Source organism: Melospiza melodia, chromosome 1 (assembly GCF_035770615.1).
Source record: "Melospiza melodia melodia isolate bMelMel2 chromosome 1, bMelMel2.pri, whole genome shotgun sequence".
NCBI lineage: Eukaryota > Metazoa > Chordata > Aves > Passeriformes > Passerellidae > Melospiza > Melospiza melodia.
In genome coordinates this window covers 113,559,535-113,578,339 of record NC_086194.1, presented here as the reverse complement: position 1 = coordinate 113,578,339, position 18,805 = coordinate 113,559,535, and the positions used below count along the sequence as shown (strand labels likewise).

Below are 18,805 nucleotides of genomic sequence, written 5' to 3'. Positions count from 1 at the left end.
CTCCTCACAGCATGGCCAGCTGCAGACCTCTGGGCTTTGAGGGGTAATTCTGGCCCCATGGAAAGAGGCCAGGATCCCTCTGATGGCCACTCTGCACCCCTTTGCCCGGAGCCTGCTGGCTCTCACTGTCCACAGAAAGCGTTCCAGTACCATCTATCCGAGCTTTCCACCCCATCCATCGCAGGAGGGATGAAGCATAAATTGTTTCACACACATGTACAAATTACAAACAGAACAGCCAGCTGTTGATGTGTCAACCCTGGATCCAAAAAGTAACTTGGATCTAAGAAAACAACTTTTAAGGCTTGCAAATATTTTGTGCAGCATCGTCGTGGGGAAAATAAACAAGCACACACACACAAGCCAGCTTCTATTTTGAGTGCCCCGTAGCCGCAAGCGGCGCTATGTTGTACACTCTCAGTGAGCTCCCTTCCCAACTCAGGCCCTAACGGGAGGAATCTGCCTGGAAGCGCGGCTGAGCCGCTCGGGTTTCGCGGGCCGGGGCCCCCTCGGGTGTGGGACTGAACTGCCGAAGGGGGCTCTGAGGGAGGGCTGAGGGAGCAGCGGCACGCTAAAGGCCACATCCTCCACAAACGCTCCTGCAGACGGAGCCCCGCTCTTGTCCCAGCGCCTGGCAGGGGCGGCTCAGAGGCGGCGGAGCCTGAGTTTCCTCCACCCAAGCGCGATTCCCAGCCCGGGCACCGGCCACAAGTGCGCTCCGTATGTACGTATGCTCCGTACGCAGCGCCGGGGCGCGGGGGTCGGGCCGCTCCCGCCCCGCCTGCCGGCAGCGCGGCTGCGCCGGCCCGCCCGGTCATGTGAGGGGCGGTGCATCGCGGTGGGAGCGGGACGTGGGATGGCGGCGGCTGCCGGCGCGGGTGTGCGGGCTGGAGCTGAGCTGCCGGACACCTGCCCCGGCGCGGACAGCGGGAACGTGTCCCAGAGCCAAAGCAGGGCCTCCGGCCTCGGGGAGGCGGAGGACGAAGATGCCTCGGAGGCGTCGCTCAGCGCCACCGCCGCCGCCTACTCCGCGTACCTGCTCGCCGACCGCAGCCTCTTCAGCGAGCAGGTGGGCGAGGGCCGGGCCGGGGGCTCCCGCACAGCTCCCGGCTCAGGGAAGGGCTGCCCTCAATGGGAGCGCAGCCCTCTGGAGCTGGACACGCTCCTGGGCTGGGGCTGTGCAGCACAAGACCTAGCGGGGGTCGCGTCCCTTGCGCTGAACGAAGCCGGGAGAGGGAAAAGCCTGTGGGATTCCTGTGGGACTCGCTGTAGTCTGACCGATGTGGTCTTGTTTGTGAGGCTGGCCAGGGTTTCGTGAATGTGTGTCTGTGTATGTTTTCAAGCGCTTTAAGTGACCTCTGTTTTGCAGATAGAAAGCTTAGACAAGAGTCTAGAAGACTTACTGACAAGGGTGGATGAATTCGTAGGAATGCTGGATATGGTACGTATAAGTTGGATGTGGTTGTGTTTTCAAAGTCAGATTAAGCACAGTTGAATTGGTGTTTGTAAGTAAGACACAGAGAGAAAAAAGCCTTTAGTCTATGCATGTTCCAGAATGAAAACACATTTGATAATCAGATGACTTATTTTGGTAATCAGGTAACCCATGGGTGAAAACTACCAAGCTTTCATGTCAGAGCAAAATGTCTCCATATAGCTATATAATCATAGAATCATATAGAACTTAGTAGGGAAAAGACCTCTAAAATCATCAAATCCAACCATTAACCCAGCACTGCCATATTCCCCCCTAAACCATGTCCCAAACTGCCACATCTTTTAAATACCTTCACCACTTCCCTGGGCAGCCTAAGTACCTTCACCACTTCCCTTGTCAGGCTTAAATGCTTGACTACTCTTTCAGTGAAGAAATTTTTTCTAACTGGATATTTGTGTAATTGTATTGGTATTCTTGTTTAAAAGAGCAGTATGATATTCTGCTTATTCTTGGAAATACACAAAGACATCCTTTGTTGGGTTTATATTGAAAGTATCTAATCCAAGTTGCCAAGCCTCCAAAGCTAGATTTGTCTTTAGGGGACCCTCCTTTCAGAAAGGCAGCTTTGTTTTCACTTTTCTCATGGGGTTAGATGGGTGAACTGAATGGAAAGTTCCTGTAAGCTGGCACTGGTAGGTAGGCTGCCTTTTAAAGTGTAGCACATATGGTTTTCCTGCACAATTCTTTGGTAGATTTGAGGTTTTTTTAATACCAGTAAGCTAAAATTTTTGTAGCCTCACTTTTGTAACAAACCCGAGGAAAGGTACAGGTGGTAAAACTTAAGACAAAATTTTAGCTTAGTATGTTTCTTTCTTTAGTGTGTCTTAGAAAATGTTCCATCTCACTTCAGAAGAGATTGTGTTAGCCTACTTTTAATATAAGTATAAAGCTAAATATTAGTCTCTGCAAAATACATTTTGTTCAGCATTTGAAAAAGAAACTATACAAAAAGTTGTGTAGTGTACTGATTTTAATGCTCTATAGTGTATTGAATTTAATCTAGTGTTTTTATACTAATTTATTCCAGTATTTTTAAACTCTAAATTGTAGGCTGTTGATTGGAGTACAGTTCTAGTTTCCAGAATAAAATCTACTAAATATTTTGTTTCATTCATTGATTTTTGTATTATTTCTTTGTATTCTTTAGATTAGAAGTGATTCCTCTCAAGTTGTCAATGAAAGTATACCTGAAATTTACACAAAAGCTACAGAAATGAGGCAGATATATAGGAAGATTGACAAACTAGAGGTATGTATTTGCTGTCTTCTAGATGCATTTTGTTTCCTAACCGAAGGAAAAATCAATGTCTGCATATTTGTGTGTGTATGTGCACACATGTAGAGTGAGCTCAGGTGAGTTGTGCTCTCCATGTCTATGGTGGGTTCAGTACTTCAGGGTTAATAAAGAGGACTACATTTATGAAGAATTTCTGGGGACTGTGGGAATTCCAGATGTGTTTTAGATCTTTTTGTAACGTATTTAAAAAAAAATAAAACTGTTCGTTGACTGTTTGAAGCAAGGCAATTTTTTGTGTTAGCTTTCAAAGTTTCAGAAACAAATAGAATGAGAGAACTCTTGATCCCTAATAAAATTTCAAGACTGTGTTTTAGATCCTTGGTTTTTCTTTTGATAGTAGAAAGGCAGGTAGAAGCCTAGATTCTGAAAAATCCAAATTAGTTATTTGAAAGATAAATTGGAAAAGGAAGATTATTTTATTAGATTTAACCTGGTTTTCAGCCTTTTAAGTATCTCAAGTAATTTCTAGCATTAAAATGGACTTACAGGCAGAAGGGAAATTGAGCATGAAGTTTTTGACGACTCATTTAAGCAATGGATCTTTCACCACTCTTTTGCAATACGTAATTCTGTTTTATGTTGTTAGGGAAAGTGTCATATTTATTTTGGTTTTTTTTTTACACCAGGCTTTTGTGAAAATGATTGGGAATAGTGTAGCTGGACTGGAAGAACGGGTCACAAAGGCAGAAACAGACCTTGGAGCTTTTCCCAGCACCTTCAAGAAGCTCTTGCACACAATCAGCATGCCATCCTTCCTTAATGTAAGTAAAGTTTTGCTGCCATGTGACCAGCTTAGTTGCTGTCCTTACTAGAGCAGATGATTAAAATAATAATGTTTGTTGCACATGTATATGAATGTAGCTGTACATTTTAATATACTTTATTAAAGTTTATACAGAGTTCTCAGGCTTCTTTAAAAAAAATTGAAACAACCAAACTTAAAAATTTAATTTCTTGATTTGTGTAGCATTGCAAAACAAGGCTGAGCACACAAAGAAATGAATGTGAAGGACACAAACAGGCACATAATGCACAAGCCTTTATACTAAAGCACCCCTGATCTCTGGTGGTATGCAAAGCAAGTACAGGCAACACTGCTAAAGGATCCTTCTGCATGGATAACACCACTGCACAAATGTTACCTAAAAGAAAATTAATGCTAATCTGCACAGTATTTTTAAAATAAAGGTTACATTTGTATTCAGTCCACACAGTTGGATAATCATGTTACCACCTTGGTAGCTTTCTAAGGATGCAGTTTTCTCCATCTTTCCTTGTGGACTGTTCTTTTACAAAAGGCTTGAAACACTCTCTGTAGTATATTTCAGAGATGCCTTACCTAACACTGAACTGGCATTGTGCCTCGGGTTTAAAATAATCTTTTGGTTAAAAAAAAGTCACCTGAGTTCCTGATGCTTCTTGACATCACCTGGCAGTACACCATTTGTAAGTTCTACTCTTTTGCATCTTGTCAGCTCACAGATTGTTTTATCTTTTAGTGTATCCATACTGTACTAACTCAGTTTTCTGTGTTCTGGTAAGAATGATGAAAAAATAGCTTTGTAGAAGGGGAGAGGAAGAAGGTTGTGGCTTTTTGAGGTTTTTTTGTTCCTACATCTTCCAAGCATATATGGCAGCAGAGAAAACTACATATAAAAAGAACTTGTGTTGTCTTGTTAAGGCTCAATTCAAGGAACTTGTTCTTCACTGCTGTTTACTGTGCAGTCTTTAAGTAAGTTGGTTTCTCATCTCACTTCTTCATTTTCCTTAGTGTTTAAGTTTAGGAGTTCTGTAGTTTATTTCTTTAAAAAAAAAAAAAACAAAACCTAAAATCAACAACACAAAGTTGCACTTTATGGGCCAGTTAGAAACAAAAAACCTGCACAAGTTGCCTTGAAGAATACTCAACAGTATATTCCATGTTTTTCTATAAGCAGTTACTAACCAAGGAATTACAGTCTTCACTTGAAAAGTTTGCTAGTTCAAAGAAAGTACTTTTTTAGTGTTGTATGGGAGCACTTTGTCAAATTAGCACTTTTTCCACAATTTAAAAGGTAGAAAACCTTTGAAAGTGTCAGGAGGGTGAACCTGGCATCTCCAGTGGTTTCTTAGTTTGATTATGGATAGCAGCAAAATAACACTTGGAACTTACTGGCATTATTTGATTCACTGAAAGGCAGGTTACTGTTCCAAAGTGATTCTGGGTATTGCATAATAAGATACCTACTTCCACTTGTAAACACAAGCATAGGTGAATGAAGATGCCTGTAGAGATTACTCCACTTGCCTGGTATTTAACTAGCTCAATACATCAATGGTAAAATACATGTTTGGAAAAGAAGGTTATTCTGATGTCATGGTTTTCACTGTAGCTGTAGTTCACATTTTACTGCTAGTTTTAATTTACCCTCATTCTCTTCCCATTTAAATGTATCTGTTTCTTTACACAAAGGCTGAATTTTTTATTTCTCAAGATGTGTATTTATAATCTCCCTTTCAGATTTTGCCCAAAGTTCCTCCCTTGTGAGTACCAGGCAGTGTAAAGAACAGTACTATAAGGCTTCTAATATCACTAAGAATGTAGACTCTCAAAAGGTAAAAATGTGTGCTAAGCAGCTGCAAAAATAACTGATCCTAAATGTGTACTTAGGCAATTGTGGGTACTGTGCCTGCCTATAAGTTTCCTCACTGGATTGAAATTACTCCTTTCTTGCACAGAGGCAAATACAGCACCTCTTAAATCTATGTCAGGAGTTACAGAGTACCTGTGACCTTAGTTTCCCATGCTTGCAGATTGTTATGTGATAGGACAGTACAGAGTAGGAAAGTATTTTAAAAATCAGAACTGTGATTTTGAAGGTTGCTTTTACATTTGGCAAAATTTGTGGTACAGAGAACACTGATAATATACACTGTTTATAGATCAGATCTTTGTTTATATTTTTAATTTCATTGCAACTTGAATGACAAAACAAGCTTAGAGAAATTAATGGTATTGTAAAGTTAAAGACATAATTTAATTTATCAGCAATTTTGTGTATAGCAGGAGAATGTGTACTTACTTCATATGGAGTACAAGTATACAGCTCAACTGAATATTGAGAAATTTCCACTTTGTTTTGTAGGCTTGGTTACTTATATCTTCATTTTGGTGCTTTAACACCATTCTAAATTCCAATGCTATCAAACAATGATATTTGGTGTACTTCTAACTTTATTATTGGTGAAGACAAAGTTCCTCATTCCAAACTGACAGGGCTCTACGAAACAGTTGATCAAAATATTTTTATTAGTTGAAAAGAACATTTAATGAGTGAGATCTTGATTTCAAGCATTCTATTTAATGCCAGGCATTGAAAACATACCCTGTGTCTGCATTGTGTTGCAGCAAGGCTGACACAGTAGTCACTAGTGGTCCTTGTCTTTCAATGAGCCATTGGATACAGCAAAACATTGTACAGTTAATATGTAAAAGAAATATGTACACCTTCCCTGAAAAACAGTGTAACAGCTCTTTTCCAGTCCACTACCAAATTATTTTTAACACTGTATCATATGAAGAAGCTCAGCAGGAGCAGCAACCTTCTTGAAAGAATCATTTGCTAGGTGTGTTTCCATAGGAAGACTTTTTGAGTAACTAAATGAGAACCCAGGCCCAGAGCTGACTCAAAAGAAGTGACTGAGGAGAATTTGAAGGCTGGAGCAGAAAAGGTAAAGGTGTATGGCTTGGAAAGGGTGAAGGTTACAATGACTCTCACATCAGCTGGATGGTGCAGTTTGGCTCCGGCAGTGCTGGCATATCATACATGTTCCAGGACTGGGTCCTTTGAGGTGCTGGAATGGTCAAAGGCTGCGTTTCTTCACTAACTTTGGGAACATGCCAGGCTCATCTGAGCTATGATTAAGAATTCATCCAACTAAGTAATATGCCTTAAAACTTTTCTTGTTTTGCATTTTAGCTCTGCAGGCTTTGTTTTAAACTGCTTTATGAAAAAGGTGAAAAATAAATTTCTCTAATTTGCAGAAATCGTCCTCCTCACGACAGCAGCAGACCCTCTATGAACCTCCAGTCCTCTTCAAGACTGAAGACTATTTTCCATGTCTTAATGAAGCACCTTATTGATGATTTTTGCTTTGGGATTGATATGAATCAGCCAGAATAGAGAGAGCCAAGTGAACAAAAGGAATGCCAACCTCAGAACAACTGCATTTTCTAAGCACTATTGATGGCATATTGCCATTCTGATTCTCATTGTCTTCCTTCAGGCAATATTTTCAGGTAATCTTTGTGCACATTATTTCAAAAGCCTTCCTAAAACACCATGTAAGTTTCCAGATTATTTTGGGGAAGGAATTTAAGAATATTTTTGCATTACTTTTTTTTTAATATGGAAATAATAGGAAACATACTATTGTATATAAGTTTTTTAACACATAAATATCTGTGCTGCTGCACATGTAAATAGCTATATTGCAAGCAGAGGGTTTATTTGTCTTTTTTCATAATGTGCTGATTGAGTTGAAAGAAAAACTATGCATTAGGTTTCACATCTATTCCAAGGTATAAGCCTGGTCCCTGCAGTTTGTACAGAGAAATGCACCACATTGGGATTTACCTGTTGCAGGGGCAGGACTTGGAAGGTCGTCCAGGAATCAAGGACATGGCTCAAGCCATGTGATGTAGTCCTAGTTCATAAAGCAAACATCCTACCCCACTGATGATCCTCAGGTCCCAGTGACCCGAACTTTTAATTATTGCATCATTGTATTGTTTGATGTGTAACCAGGTGGACATGAAATAAATTTATATATAGAGAGAGATAGATGTATAAAACCTGCTGTCAAAAGGAACAAGTATCTAAGTTGGGGAGGTATGACCCTGGACTGAACTTCAGTCAGGTACCTGACCAGATTGCTTTTCCTTCACAACTCTGTGTGGATACTGAGGCTTCCCACGCTGATTGCAATTTGTATTGTCAATAAACTAATAGCTGGCTAACCCCTGTTGTGGTCTTGCATTTCACTGGATGGTATTTACCCACCTAGCAGGTGTTAATCATAAATTGATGTATTCCTCTGAACAAGTTTTATCTCTGCTGCACTATTGCCAGTGTAACTCACTCAAAATACAAGTCAGGGAGGATTGCTTTAGAGAAGCAGTATTTCTCTAGATTGCATGTTGCACGCACAAAACAGGTATGTAGTTGCAGAGCAGAGATTATATGTTAATAGATCTTGTCTCCAAAGATCAGCAGGGATTGGGTTCTAAACATCTTAAATGTATCTGAAGAAACATTTATTCAAATTTAAAACAAAGATTTTCAAGTAAAAGTTAGTAGGCTCTAAAAGTGGTTCTGATGTAAAACTTACCTGAATTTTAACATAGGAAAATAATCACATAAACATGCAGAAAGAAACAGACATGACTTTGAAGCAGGGCTCCCCTCCCATCCTCCTTGCTTTCATAAATAATTCATTATTCAGATGTTCCACTGGAGCAACAGTTGCATTTCTAAAAGGTGTGGTGCCTTTCATTGTATGCATAAATATTGCTTGAAGGTTTATCCCTCCTCAGTGAGATCTAATAAAATTACACACTTAGTGTAGCAACAGAAAGCTGCAGTCAAGTACTCTTAAACATGCTAACACAGGTATGAAAAAATAAGTATTCTTTAGAGCAACTTTCTAATTAAATGAATCACCTTCTCAAATAGCTTTGTCCTCTGCTGTGTGGAGCCAAAATGCAGTTTCTTTTAACAAGATGATGTTTGAAATATTAATAAAGATTTCAGCAAGTTTATACAGCTGAATACTTTTTCACACAATATTGTTCATATTAGTAAGAGTGAACATTCATATATCCTGAAGTGGGCATTTTTGTTGAACTGTTGTATGGAAAAAAAAGAGCTGTATCTTCAAGGCACACCACCAATAAAAATCAGATAGTTCCTATAATTAGTATAGCTCTATGTTGGAAATTCTCCAAAATATTTTTATTACTGAAAATAATGGACAATACATGGAAATTTGTTAAGGAAATGCTGCAAAAAACAGTAAATTAATTGTGGCTTTTAAAATACAGGGTACAAAAAAAGCAAGGTCACTGTTCATCTGTTACAAAATTAGGCTCATGGTTATGAAATTAAGGCATTCTCATAATACTGGCAAAATGCACCCTGCTGTTGGTTTGTTTGCACCTTGGCTGCCTCCTTATTCATGGCCTCACCTCGCAGGAATAGCACAAAAAACATCTCAGGTGTTCACACTCACTAAAGAAATACTCAGAATATTCCTTTATTCTGTCTGCTGTTACCTTGGATTAGTGTAAAAACAGTAATAACTATATTGTGAATTAGGTTCAATATTTACTGGGTTTGCCAGCTGTAAACAAAATCTGAATCTCAAAATCCACTGATGCCAATATTCACAGCCCCAGAAGGCTCTACCTGCATGTTTTCCTGCACCATGTTTATCCTCTTGCCTGAGTTCCAAGATACAAACCAGTACCTATGGGGCTACATCACCTGTTTTTACCATGAGAGCTCTTCATATAGAACTGGTGTAAAGCAAGATGTGGTTGTGCTGTGCTGCTAAAGGTTGGGTAAACGAGCTAATGTTTAACATCAACAAAGTAATCTACATACACATCTTACTTTTTTTTCTATGTCATTAAGCAAACGTTTTAAAGCAATCCTAGCAAAAGTAATGCTAAAAGTTTTTATGTTCCTATAGTTAGGAACATAGTCCATTCTAGGCCCATGTTAAAATTAGCATTAGCCTAATGCTAATTGAAACTAATGCAGCTTTCTAAAAGTTATCTGTTTGCTGTACAATGTATGTCAATATGTCACAGAAGCTGCATTCACAAGATATTCACAGTGAGGTTATATCACAGGTTGGACTGAAGGTTAGAGGCCTATACTTTTCATAGCTCCTGGACAAAAATGAGCATGATCTGTCTTGCATAGATATTTAATTATATGATAAACTCTGCTTGAAGTCAGCACATAAAGACTGATATTTATATTTAATTATTTTTGGACCAGCAGATTTTGTTCCAATCAAGCAGTGCTGCAACTGCAGTAAAGCCCAAAGAAATTAGAGAAGGATGCAGATGGCTGAAATGAAAAGAAACAGGTTTGATTATTTATCTGATCAAATAAGATAAATTACTTAAAGATGCACTGGATTGCATTGACATAAAAACCTGTGGCATTTCATTACTTCTGCTGACAATAACCTTCAGGGTTAAGTAGTTTTACTTACAGCACAAGAATTAAGTAGCAAGGTAAAGCTGGGAAGAGTGATCCATAGCAGAATGAGAAGGAAGACAGCTTGCACCTTTATCTGTGGAAAGAACTTCATATTTGGAATTGGTAAATAATGCTCCCATTAAAAAAAAAAGAAGAAAAAAAAGGAAAATGGTTTTTAAGCTATTACTTTTTAAAACTCCCTCACTTTTCATAGAAAAGAAATTGGTCTTGGACCAGCTACCAAGAAAATCCTTGAAAAGCCAGAATCCCTGTCAGATACAGCTGTGGTCAGAGGACCATAACAGGAGTTGGTATTTTTCCAGCCACTGCAGCTAAATCCATCAGGGGTGAGGAGTTTCCAGCTGCTGGGGTTCCCATCCCTGCAGGAGCTGAGCTGCTGTGGCAGGCTGTGCTGCAGCAGCAGAGCAGAGGCTTGGTCCCTCAGCTGCTTTTGCTGATTCTACTTCAAGCCGATGGGTGGTAGTACAACCTAAAGATGGTAGTACAGACTCCAGCTGATCTCAGGGATTTGGAGAGTGTTCTTGACTTTCTTGCTTGATGTTATCTATTCCCAAACTCTTTCAATGCTAGTAATTTTTTATGATTTTGAAAAACTGTAAGGGATATGGAAATGGTGCGTGATGTCTTAATAAGGAACAAGCAAAATAGAAAAAAGGAGGGCAGAAGGTGTCGCTCGTGGGCAGTACAGTGCAATGCCAGGGAGACAGAATGCAATCACCTATAGATACAGACTGTGAAAAGGAAAAATTAAAATAATGCCTTTGGAATTATGTCAGACTAAAGGATATGGTAGGGAAACCAAAATATCCTGTCTAAAATCCACATGGAAGATTCAAAATTATATTTCATTGTCTGTACATTCTTTAGTGGATTATTAAAGGGATACAAATACATTAAAATTGCATTAATAATCATTCCAATGTGCCATCTATATGGGATCTTAAATAGTATATTTTAAAAGTGTATTGAAAATACAGATACATGAATGTGCTGACAGACCTAAGAAAATGAACTGAATGTTAGCAAGAATTTCATCAGAGGGTTCAGAATGAAAAGACACAGGGAAAGAATTCATGGGGGGAAAGTGCACTCACTGAGAAAAGAAGGATAAGTATCCAATTCAATTTCTCATCTCCCACTGTTTCAGAAGCTGAAGGTTTCATGAGAATAGCTCAATGCCTACATTATTTAAAAATAAATTAATTGCCATCTGTTCCTTACAGGTGACACTGTCAGGAGTTTCTTGACAAGCAAAGCAACCTTTAAGAAAAAAACAAAAGTAGAAATTTCCTTAATCCGAGGACATTAAAACTGAGGGCTGGCACTAAATATGACAGAAGCACCTGAGAACTGCAGACTGGCAATAAAGCTGGTTCTGATTGATTCATAAAAATAAAGTCTAAAAAAGGAAAAAAATGAACAATAAGAGCCTTATGCAGGAATGGAAGAGGCAGAAAATAGCATAGCCATGAGAGGAGCCAGGGCATGTGCCAAGGTGTGAAGTTGTGGTGACAGAGCTGTGAGCAGCATTAGCAGACAAGGGCAAGATCCCTGAATTGGAAGGTAAGAATGGAGATCCACAGCAGACATTACATATATATGTGATGTTGTTATTTTTTCACAGTTTAGGAGCTTTTTTTTCTCCCTCCAGTGTGCACTTTTCCCAGGTACATCATTTTGGGAGGCGCTATAACTGTAGTAGAACTGTGGATCAATTCTACTGTGTGTGTCTGGACCAGACTGCTGTTACTATTTCTGGTTACTGCCTCTTTCTTAAAAGCAGTAGGACTTGCAGGTAGCTAGGCAGGTCATTGGACTGTTCTGGCTAAAAATCAGTCCTGCCAAGCCAAACAGTCCAGCCCCAGCACTGGTGTCTTGGCACAAAGGTGAGGGGTGACACTCCTCTACTCCCAGCCATCCCCTGAGCAGGCAAGCAAAGCTTTCACCCTGGAAGTGTGTCCCTGAGTACAGCTGGGGAGATTCCTGCTGTGGAATTAACATCTGTTTCCTTCATGTGTCTTTGATTAGCCCTTTTCTCTACAGGAATGGCTTTGCAATTTGTATAGAAACACAGAGGGAAAGAAGAATAGGAAAGAAGTAAGGTATTGGGAATAACCTTCTTGTTGTCATTTCAGAGATGTCTGTGTGTCCTGCTCAGATGCCTGCTTCCAGCAATATTTATCAACTAAAATGTGATGGTTCATCTGCTAGTGATACACAGTGCCCTTATTCTTGGTGTCAGCTGTTGCTGGGAACTTTTGTGGAAGTGTGCTTGTTGCATCTAAAATCCAGTGTTTTATTAAGCAAAAAAAATATTTGGGAGGAAAAACACTAAACAGTATAATTGAACAAAAAATGTATTTTCTTTCTGGATTTATTAGCTTGACTTCTCCTGAATTTAATTGTGTTTCCGTAGTTGAAGGACAACACAAAGCAGTAATGCAGAGGAATCTTGCCTGAGGAAAATCAAATAGGATATTGTTAGCTAACAAGGTAGATGAGCAGTGCCATTGCAAACTCATTACATGTACCAGTGAGATAAGTCAAGATTCTGCTAAGTGAGTTGGATGAAATTATGAGGACACAGAGTCAAGAACAAAGAGGTCATCAAAAGCAGGGTTATAGGAGATATCAGTGCCCATCTTGAATAGCGTTCTGTCTCTCATTAGTTTGCACTATGGGACTGCCTCTGAGTGTAAAATGGATTCTTTTGGGACTGAATACAGCCAGGGACTTGCTCAGGAGTTTAGCTGACTTGCTGCAACTGCTGTTGGGTGTTCATTCCACACTACTGGCCATGCACTAGTTTTAGGCGAAGATGAAACGCAATGAAACAATAAGCTACAAATCTGCCTGAACACTGAACACTCAGTCATAGCCCCAGGGTGGCAAACACCACTCTGCAGGGGTAAAAAGACTGAACCAAAGCTCTGGGATGAATGCAGATGTGATAGTGCTTGAATATGGATATTGTGGGGATTGTGAAAAGCCTGATGTAAATGTTAGGTAAGAAAGCTGCTGGAGAGGAGATGATGGAGGGGTAGACATAGATCTCCTAACTGGAGTAAGTTCAGTTCAGGTCCACAAAGACAATTAAGGGACTGGAACATCTCCTGTGAGGAGTGTCTTGGAGAACTGGGATGGTTCATCCTGAAGAAGGCTCAGGGGTGATCTCATTAATTTGTATAAATACCTGAAGGGAGGGAGTGGAGAAGAGGGAGACAAGCAATTCTCAGTAGTGCCCACTGGTAGGACAAGAGGCAGTGTGCACAAAAATAAAATATCCTTGCCAAAGAACCTTCTCTGTTGCATCCCACATTCATATTTTTGAACCCTGTTCCCACAAGCTTCTTTTAATATCCTCTAATTCTTGTATTGGAGGAAACAATCAACAGTCATGAGCCATCTGTGTTGCTCATCCTCTTGTAGTAATCTCTGTTATTTCCTTTTCCGTGATCTCTTCCACTGGCTGAAGAATCACAGAATGGGCTGGATTTGAAGGGACCTTAAAGATCATCTGGTTCCACCCCTCACCATGGGCAGGGACACTTTCCTCTCGAACAGATTGCTTAAAGCCCTGTTATTTTGTGTATGAAGCTTCCATGTTTTTGCTGCCTTTCTCTGATCCTTTCCCACTAATGCTGCATCCTATTTGAGATCAGAAAGCTGGGACTACCCATGTAATTTAAGGCAGAAGCAAATCAGAGGTTTAAACAGTACCACAGCCTGCCTTTTTCTTGTTTCTTCACTACTTATTTCCCTGTATCAGATGTGCTTCCTTGTCTTGTTCTGAATGTTTAAACTGATGGTTTCCAGGACGTATCAGAGTTGTGTGATCTCATTTATGAGTAACTGCTCAAATTTACTTTCTGACTCATAATGTGGTTCATGTACAAGGATATTTTAATGTAATAGCTAAATCTGTGGCTGTTAAGCAGGAGCTACTTCCAATCAGTAGGATGAGGTTTTGCTAAAACAAAAGTTATGTGGATCACATATAAAAAGTAGTAGATTGTGGGGCAATGCACAAGAAGGCAAAATAGAGGTGCTGCATTGGTCAATGTGTTTGTGTGGATACACCACTACTGGAGGTCAGCAACTGGCCTGGTTGTGTGACCCCTTTGTGTATTTGTGCTCACCTGGGCTGTCATTTAACTTTTCTTATCATAGCTACAGAGCAGTGGTCCCGATAAAGTGGTGTTTGAATTCAACCTGGGGTACTGTGCTAAAGCAGAGAGCCCATGAAGCACACTCCAGATACTGTTCAGCCCACTGCAGCCTTGGAGGAGAGAAGGAACGCTTTGAGGAAATTACAGAAACTCCCTTTCTTTTCAGTGCTCCCAAATCCTTCTTTGTGTCAAATCTGTCCAGGGTACTTATTCTCCCCCTCTTTCCCTCAACTCCTCTGTATCCTGAGACTGAGCTGCCTCTTACGGAGCCCCTTTTCTCCCTGTTAGGGTGGAGGGGAAGACTCTGAGCACCTGGACAGGTGGGAAATGGGATTTCCTATGGAGGCTCCCGCTTTGAGCAAGTTGAGAGCAACCATGCTGAGAGGTTTACTCTGGCTCTTTTGTAAAGCGAGATCCCCCATAGATCAAGCCATGTTGAGGAACATCCCAAGTCCAAAGTGGGCATTTCACTGCCCTGCTCTGGTGAGACCAGTGTAGGGTCTCTGTTACTGTCACTCTCAGACATTTGGATGATCCTGGAGAATCTTAGCTGGGCCTTGAGAGAGAGCAGCAGTGCTTGTGCTACACTCCTTTGGGCAACAGTATTTACACATTTTGTTCCCCAAACCTTTGCTTGGAACCCAGCCCTTGAGACCATTGTTGGTTCCAAACCCCACCGTGGCAGGGGGATTGGAACCAGGTGATCTTTAAGGTCCCTTCCAACCCAAACCATTTTGTAATTCTATGATGATGATTAATCATGCGCTACTTTTATCTCACAGTGTGTAGGAAGAAGTTGAAGTGAATGACTATTCTGCAATCACAGTCTGCTATTTTCTGTGTAAGAGTTTTGTGGATGTGGCCATTTGATAACAGCATGGTGCTTGGGAAAGAGGTATAGCCTTGCTTTTGCCCTCTTCCTCTTTCCAGCTCAGTTTATTTCATTTTCTTCAGCAACTGAGCATTATGGTCAAACTAAAAAGTAGTATATTGTCTTGCAAGAAAAATTAACATCTCCAGCTGTGTTCAAGTTGACTTTTTTTGATCTGCTACACAACATGGCTTAATTCACAGGTGAAATGGCAATACCAATATAGAGCCCAGAAGTAAAGCCTGGCATAAGTGCAAGAGGAAGAATATTCTTAATTATTCTACCATCATTTTTTTGCCCCATTTCCCTTTTACATTTAAAAAATCAGCAATTTTCTTGTTGCCTGATACCACTTTGTGCATAATTTTTCAGTTTACTTGTGATGTTATTCCTGTGTGATGTTTTTATAGTCATATAAATACTGTTGGGCCTTATTGTTGCTTGTTAATGGTGTCTAGGGAAAACAGATTTGTTACATTTAGAATTGCTCACAAACATTTTGTCTGCATGGTTTGACTTGTGGAGAAGCTGCTCAGTGTTGTATTTATTTAAAAGCAGGATGGGATGTGATGCTGTTCACAGGGGTCTTAGGATGAGGGAAGAGATGAGGATCTGACTCCATGTTTCAGAAGACTTATTATCTTATGATATATATTATATTAAAACTATACTAAAAGAATAGAAGAAAGAATTTCATCAGAAGGCTAGCTAAGAAAAGAAAAGAAATGATAACGAAGGCTTGTGACTGACTGAGACAGTCCTGACAGCTGGACTGTGATTGGCCATTAATTAGAAACAACCAACAGGGACTAATCACAGCTCCACCTGTTGCATTCCACAGCAGCAGATAATCATTGTTTACATTTTGTTTCTGAGGCCTCTCAGCTTCTCAGGAGAAAAAATCCTAAGGAAAGGATTTTTCATAAAACATATCTGTGACAGGGATGCATCCACACCTCCCTGGCAGGGCCTGCATTGACAGTGTGGTCCAATGTCTGTCCCAGTCTGCGTGGACACCTGATTGTACCTGATACATGCCAACTGATGGAGTGAACTGATGACTCAAAACATCGATGATGACAGGCATTTGTATCAACTGGACCCATCAGAGTGTGCACATGTGGGAAGGTTCATCTCAGGCTTCCTTTATGTGTCTGAACCTGCCTGCCAGCAGCTGGGGATCTGCACAGGCAGCAGCTGGCTGGCTGCTACTGCCTCACTTGCCCTGCTGCTGGAAAAGAAATGTGCAGGCTGAAATCCATGGTGCTACTGGGGCTCTCACAACAGGCACACAACCCCACAGCTCTGTGGAGCCCTGCTTAGGGGTGCCCTTGCCAGATGGAAGGGGGTGTTTAGCTGTGTGCAGGCTGACCTCTGGGAAGACAACAGGTAACTTGGCATCTGTCTGGGGCTCCTTGCTCCATCAAAAAGACATCTGTTTAATCCTGAATTTCTGCAGATTTAGCCATATATGGTTGCTCCATCAAAACATCTGTTTAATCCTGAATTTCTGCAGATTTAGCCATATATGGCTGGCTGGTGGAGGGTCCTGGAGGAATATTGAAGGCTGTCGGCACATGGCTGTGAAGACCAAGCTGGATGAGACAGCAGGCAGCAGCAGCAGCACAATCCCAGCTGAGCCCAGAAATCCACACTGCCACTTCCAACACTGGCCTTGCCAGGTCCACAGCCCTGGGGAAGCCTGTGGGGCACCACAGGAGTGCCTGTGGCTACCCAGGGCTGGTCACAAGCAAGCAGCCCATGGGGCAAGCTGGGGCACTGAAGAAAGAAAAAGAGGTGCAGGAAGCTTCCAGAAGAGGCAGGAAAGCAAAGGTGGTACCAGCAGAGGTTAAGAGACTATGTGCATTAGGGTCAGTCACATCAAGGTAAAGAGAAGTGGCTGATGTGGGCAGGTGAAATGGATTTGCTTTATTAGGAGAAAAGGGGAGATAGAATAAAATGAGGAATGTTTTGTCATCTGAACGGCCCAGTCAGTTTGACACCAGAATTTTAGCCACAGATTTTCAGGATGCAGATGAAATTGCTCTACTGCAGATGAGTTATCACCAACTTCCTGATTGTAATGATTCATGCACTTCCTTTCAAATTCCATTTTTCCTTCTCATGTGCTCTACAGCCTATTTCCAGAAAGAATATTTATTACAACAGTCTTTACTAGGTAAGTGTTACTTTTCTTAGCCAGCTGTTTCTGTTCTGCTTTCCTTTTAACAGAAGATGAAACAATTAAAAATTAGTCAGTCCACATTGTACCTTTTTTTGCTCCTTTTCCAGAAAAAAATTAGTAGATGTGGCCACAGGAGGCAGAATACTGAACTCTGGCTGCGCAGGGCATTTCTGTAGCTGTAATGTAGTTTCCTATGTCCACTATTAGGTAATACCAATGTCACTCAAATATTCTCTCTGTGTAAAGGAATCATGTTTTGAAGGTGCTTTGACACATCATAAAGCAAATAGAAAACCCTGTTTGTTACCATTCACATTTGTTTGATACTGTCTGAGTATGGTAAAAGGAAATTAATGGCTTACAGCTTGCAAATTATCACTAGCAGTGGGTTTTATTTATTCACTCCTATTATTTTCAAAGGCTTATTTAAATTCTTAATTATTAGTGTACATACCTCCTCTAAATTTCCATCTGGTAATATTCTTTAGTGTGGAACTTTCAGGTGATGTTAAAATAATAAATGATTATGATTTTAATATTTTTAAATTCTCTTTAAAAAGAGACTTTTAATCTTTTAGAATCTCTTTGATTGTTTTTCCCTCCTTCCTCTTTGCTTTTGTATGTCTCAGCTTACATTGCTTTCCTGTCTTTGATGAGTCATTGCATTTACTTTGTACTGATACTTTTACATTTCAGGCTGGAGCATTGACTTTGGTTTCCTTGTTTTCTGATCAAAAAAAAGCACAATTTTTTTTCCCTGTAGGTATCATTGGATTTTTGTCAGATCAGAGAAGCCCTGTTTTTCTAAGCTGTGATTTCACAGGACGTGGTATGCAGGTGGATCTGGTCACTTTTGAAAATGCTTGGTGCTGTTTCCTACTAGCAGTCCAGGTCCTGAAGGAATGTTGCTTTATAATTCAGCTGAATATTATAAAAATCTAAAACATAAACAGTATAAAATATAACAATCAAGAACGAGAATATAAATGAACATTTCAAATACCAGAGACTCCCACCTATACGAATATAAAATCCCTTTTACTCCTTGTCTCGGCCATAGAGTGGCACTGGCTATTGCTGAGCATTGATGTGTGTCCTAGGAGTAGTACAGCCCAGTATTTTAAGTTTAGCAGAGCATTTTCAGAGACTAGGGATCTGGTTCATTCAGACTGGTCCATGGTTTATTCACTCCTGCAAGCAAGTAAAACAGCAGCTTTTCCCTGACAGGGCTCTGATAGTACCAACTCCAGCTCTCCACCCTCCTCCTCAGCCAACTACTGCCACTTGCAGCAGAGAGACTGGGAAGAAATTTCCTTCTGCACCTTCTCTGACTTCCTTCTCTCTTCTGCTGCCTGCCTTGCTGCCAGCAAAGGCAAATATCAGGCTGCTGTGAGAATGAATGCGGTCTCACACCCTGCGGTTTCCTCCTCTGGGTGGTGCTCAGTTGCCCTCATGCCTCTTCTCTGTGACCCCATCAGCTGTCAGTGACACTCCCCCAACCCGTGTCTCAG

General features: G+C 40.7%; 1 protein-coding gene across 1 annotated transcript; it reads left to right on the top strand.

Annotated features, from left to right (window-relative positions):
• The first annotated feature begins 826 nt into the window (after positions 1-826).
• On the top strand, positions 827-7,794 carry BLOC1S4 (biogenesis of lysosomal organelles complex 1 subunit 4). The gene is made up of 5 exons (XM_063164820.1): positions 827-1,069; positions 1,370-1,441; positions 2,646-2,747; positions 3,422-3,556; positions 6,820-7,794. Exons 1-5 carry the CDS (start codon positions 857-859, stop codon positions 6,916-6,918), a joined length of 621 nt encoding a protein of 206 aa, XP_063020890.1. The 5' UTR covers positions 827-856; the 3' UTR covers positions 6,919-7,794.
• Positions 7,795-18,805: the final 11,011 nt, after the last annotated feature.

What these genes read in the sequence shown, in the direction of transcription:
- BLOC1S4 (XM_063164820.1), top strand. Translation starts at nt 857, where the DNA reads ATGGCGGCGGCTGCCGGCGCGGGTGTGCGGGCTGGAGCTGAGCTGCCG. An exon ending in GGAAGATTGACAAACTAGAG is followed by an intron (nt 2,748 to 3,421) that starts GTATGTATTTGC and finishes TTTTTACACCAG; the next exon opens with GCTTTTGTGAAAATGATTGG. An exon ending in GCATGCCATCCTTCCTTAAT is followed by an intron (nt 3,557 to 6,819) that starts GTAAGTAAAGTT and finishes TCTAATTTGCAG; the next exon opens with AAATCGTCCTCCTCACGACA.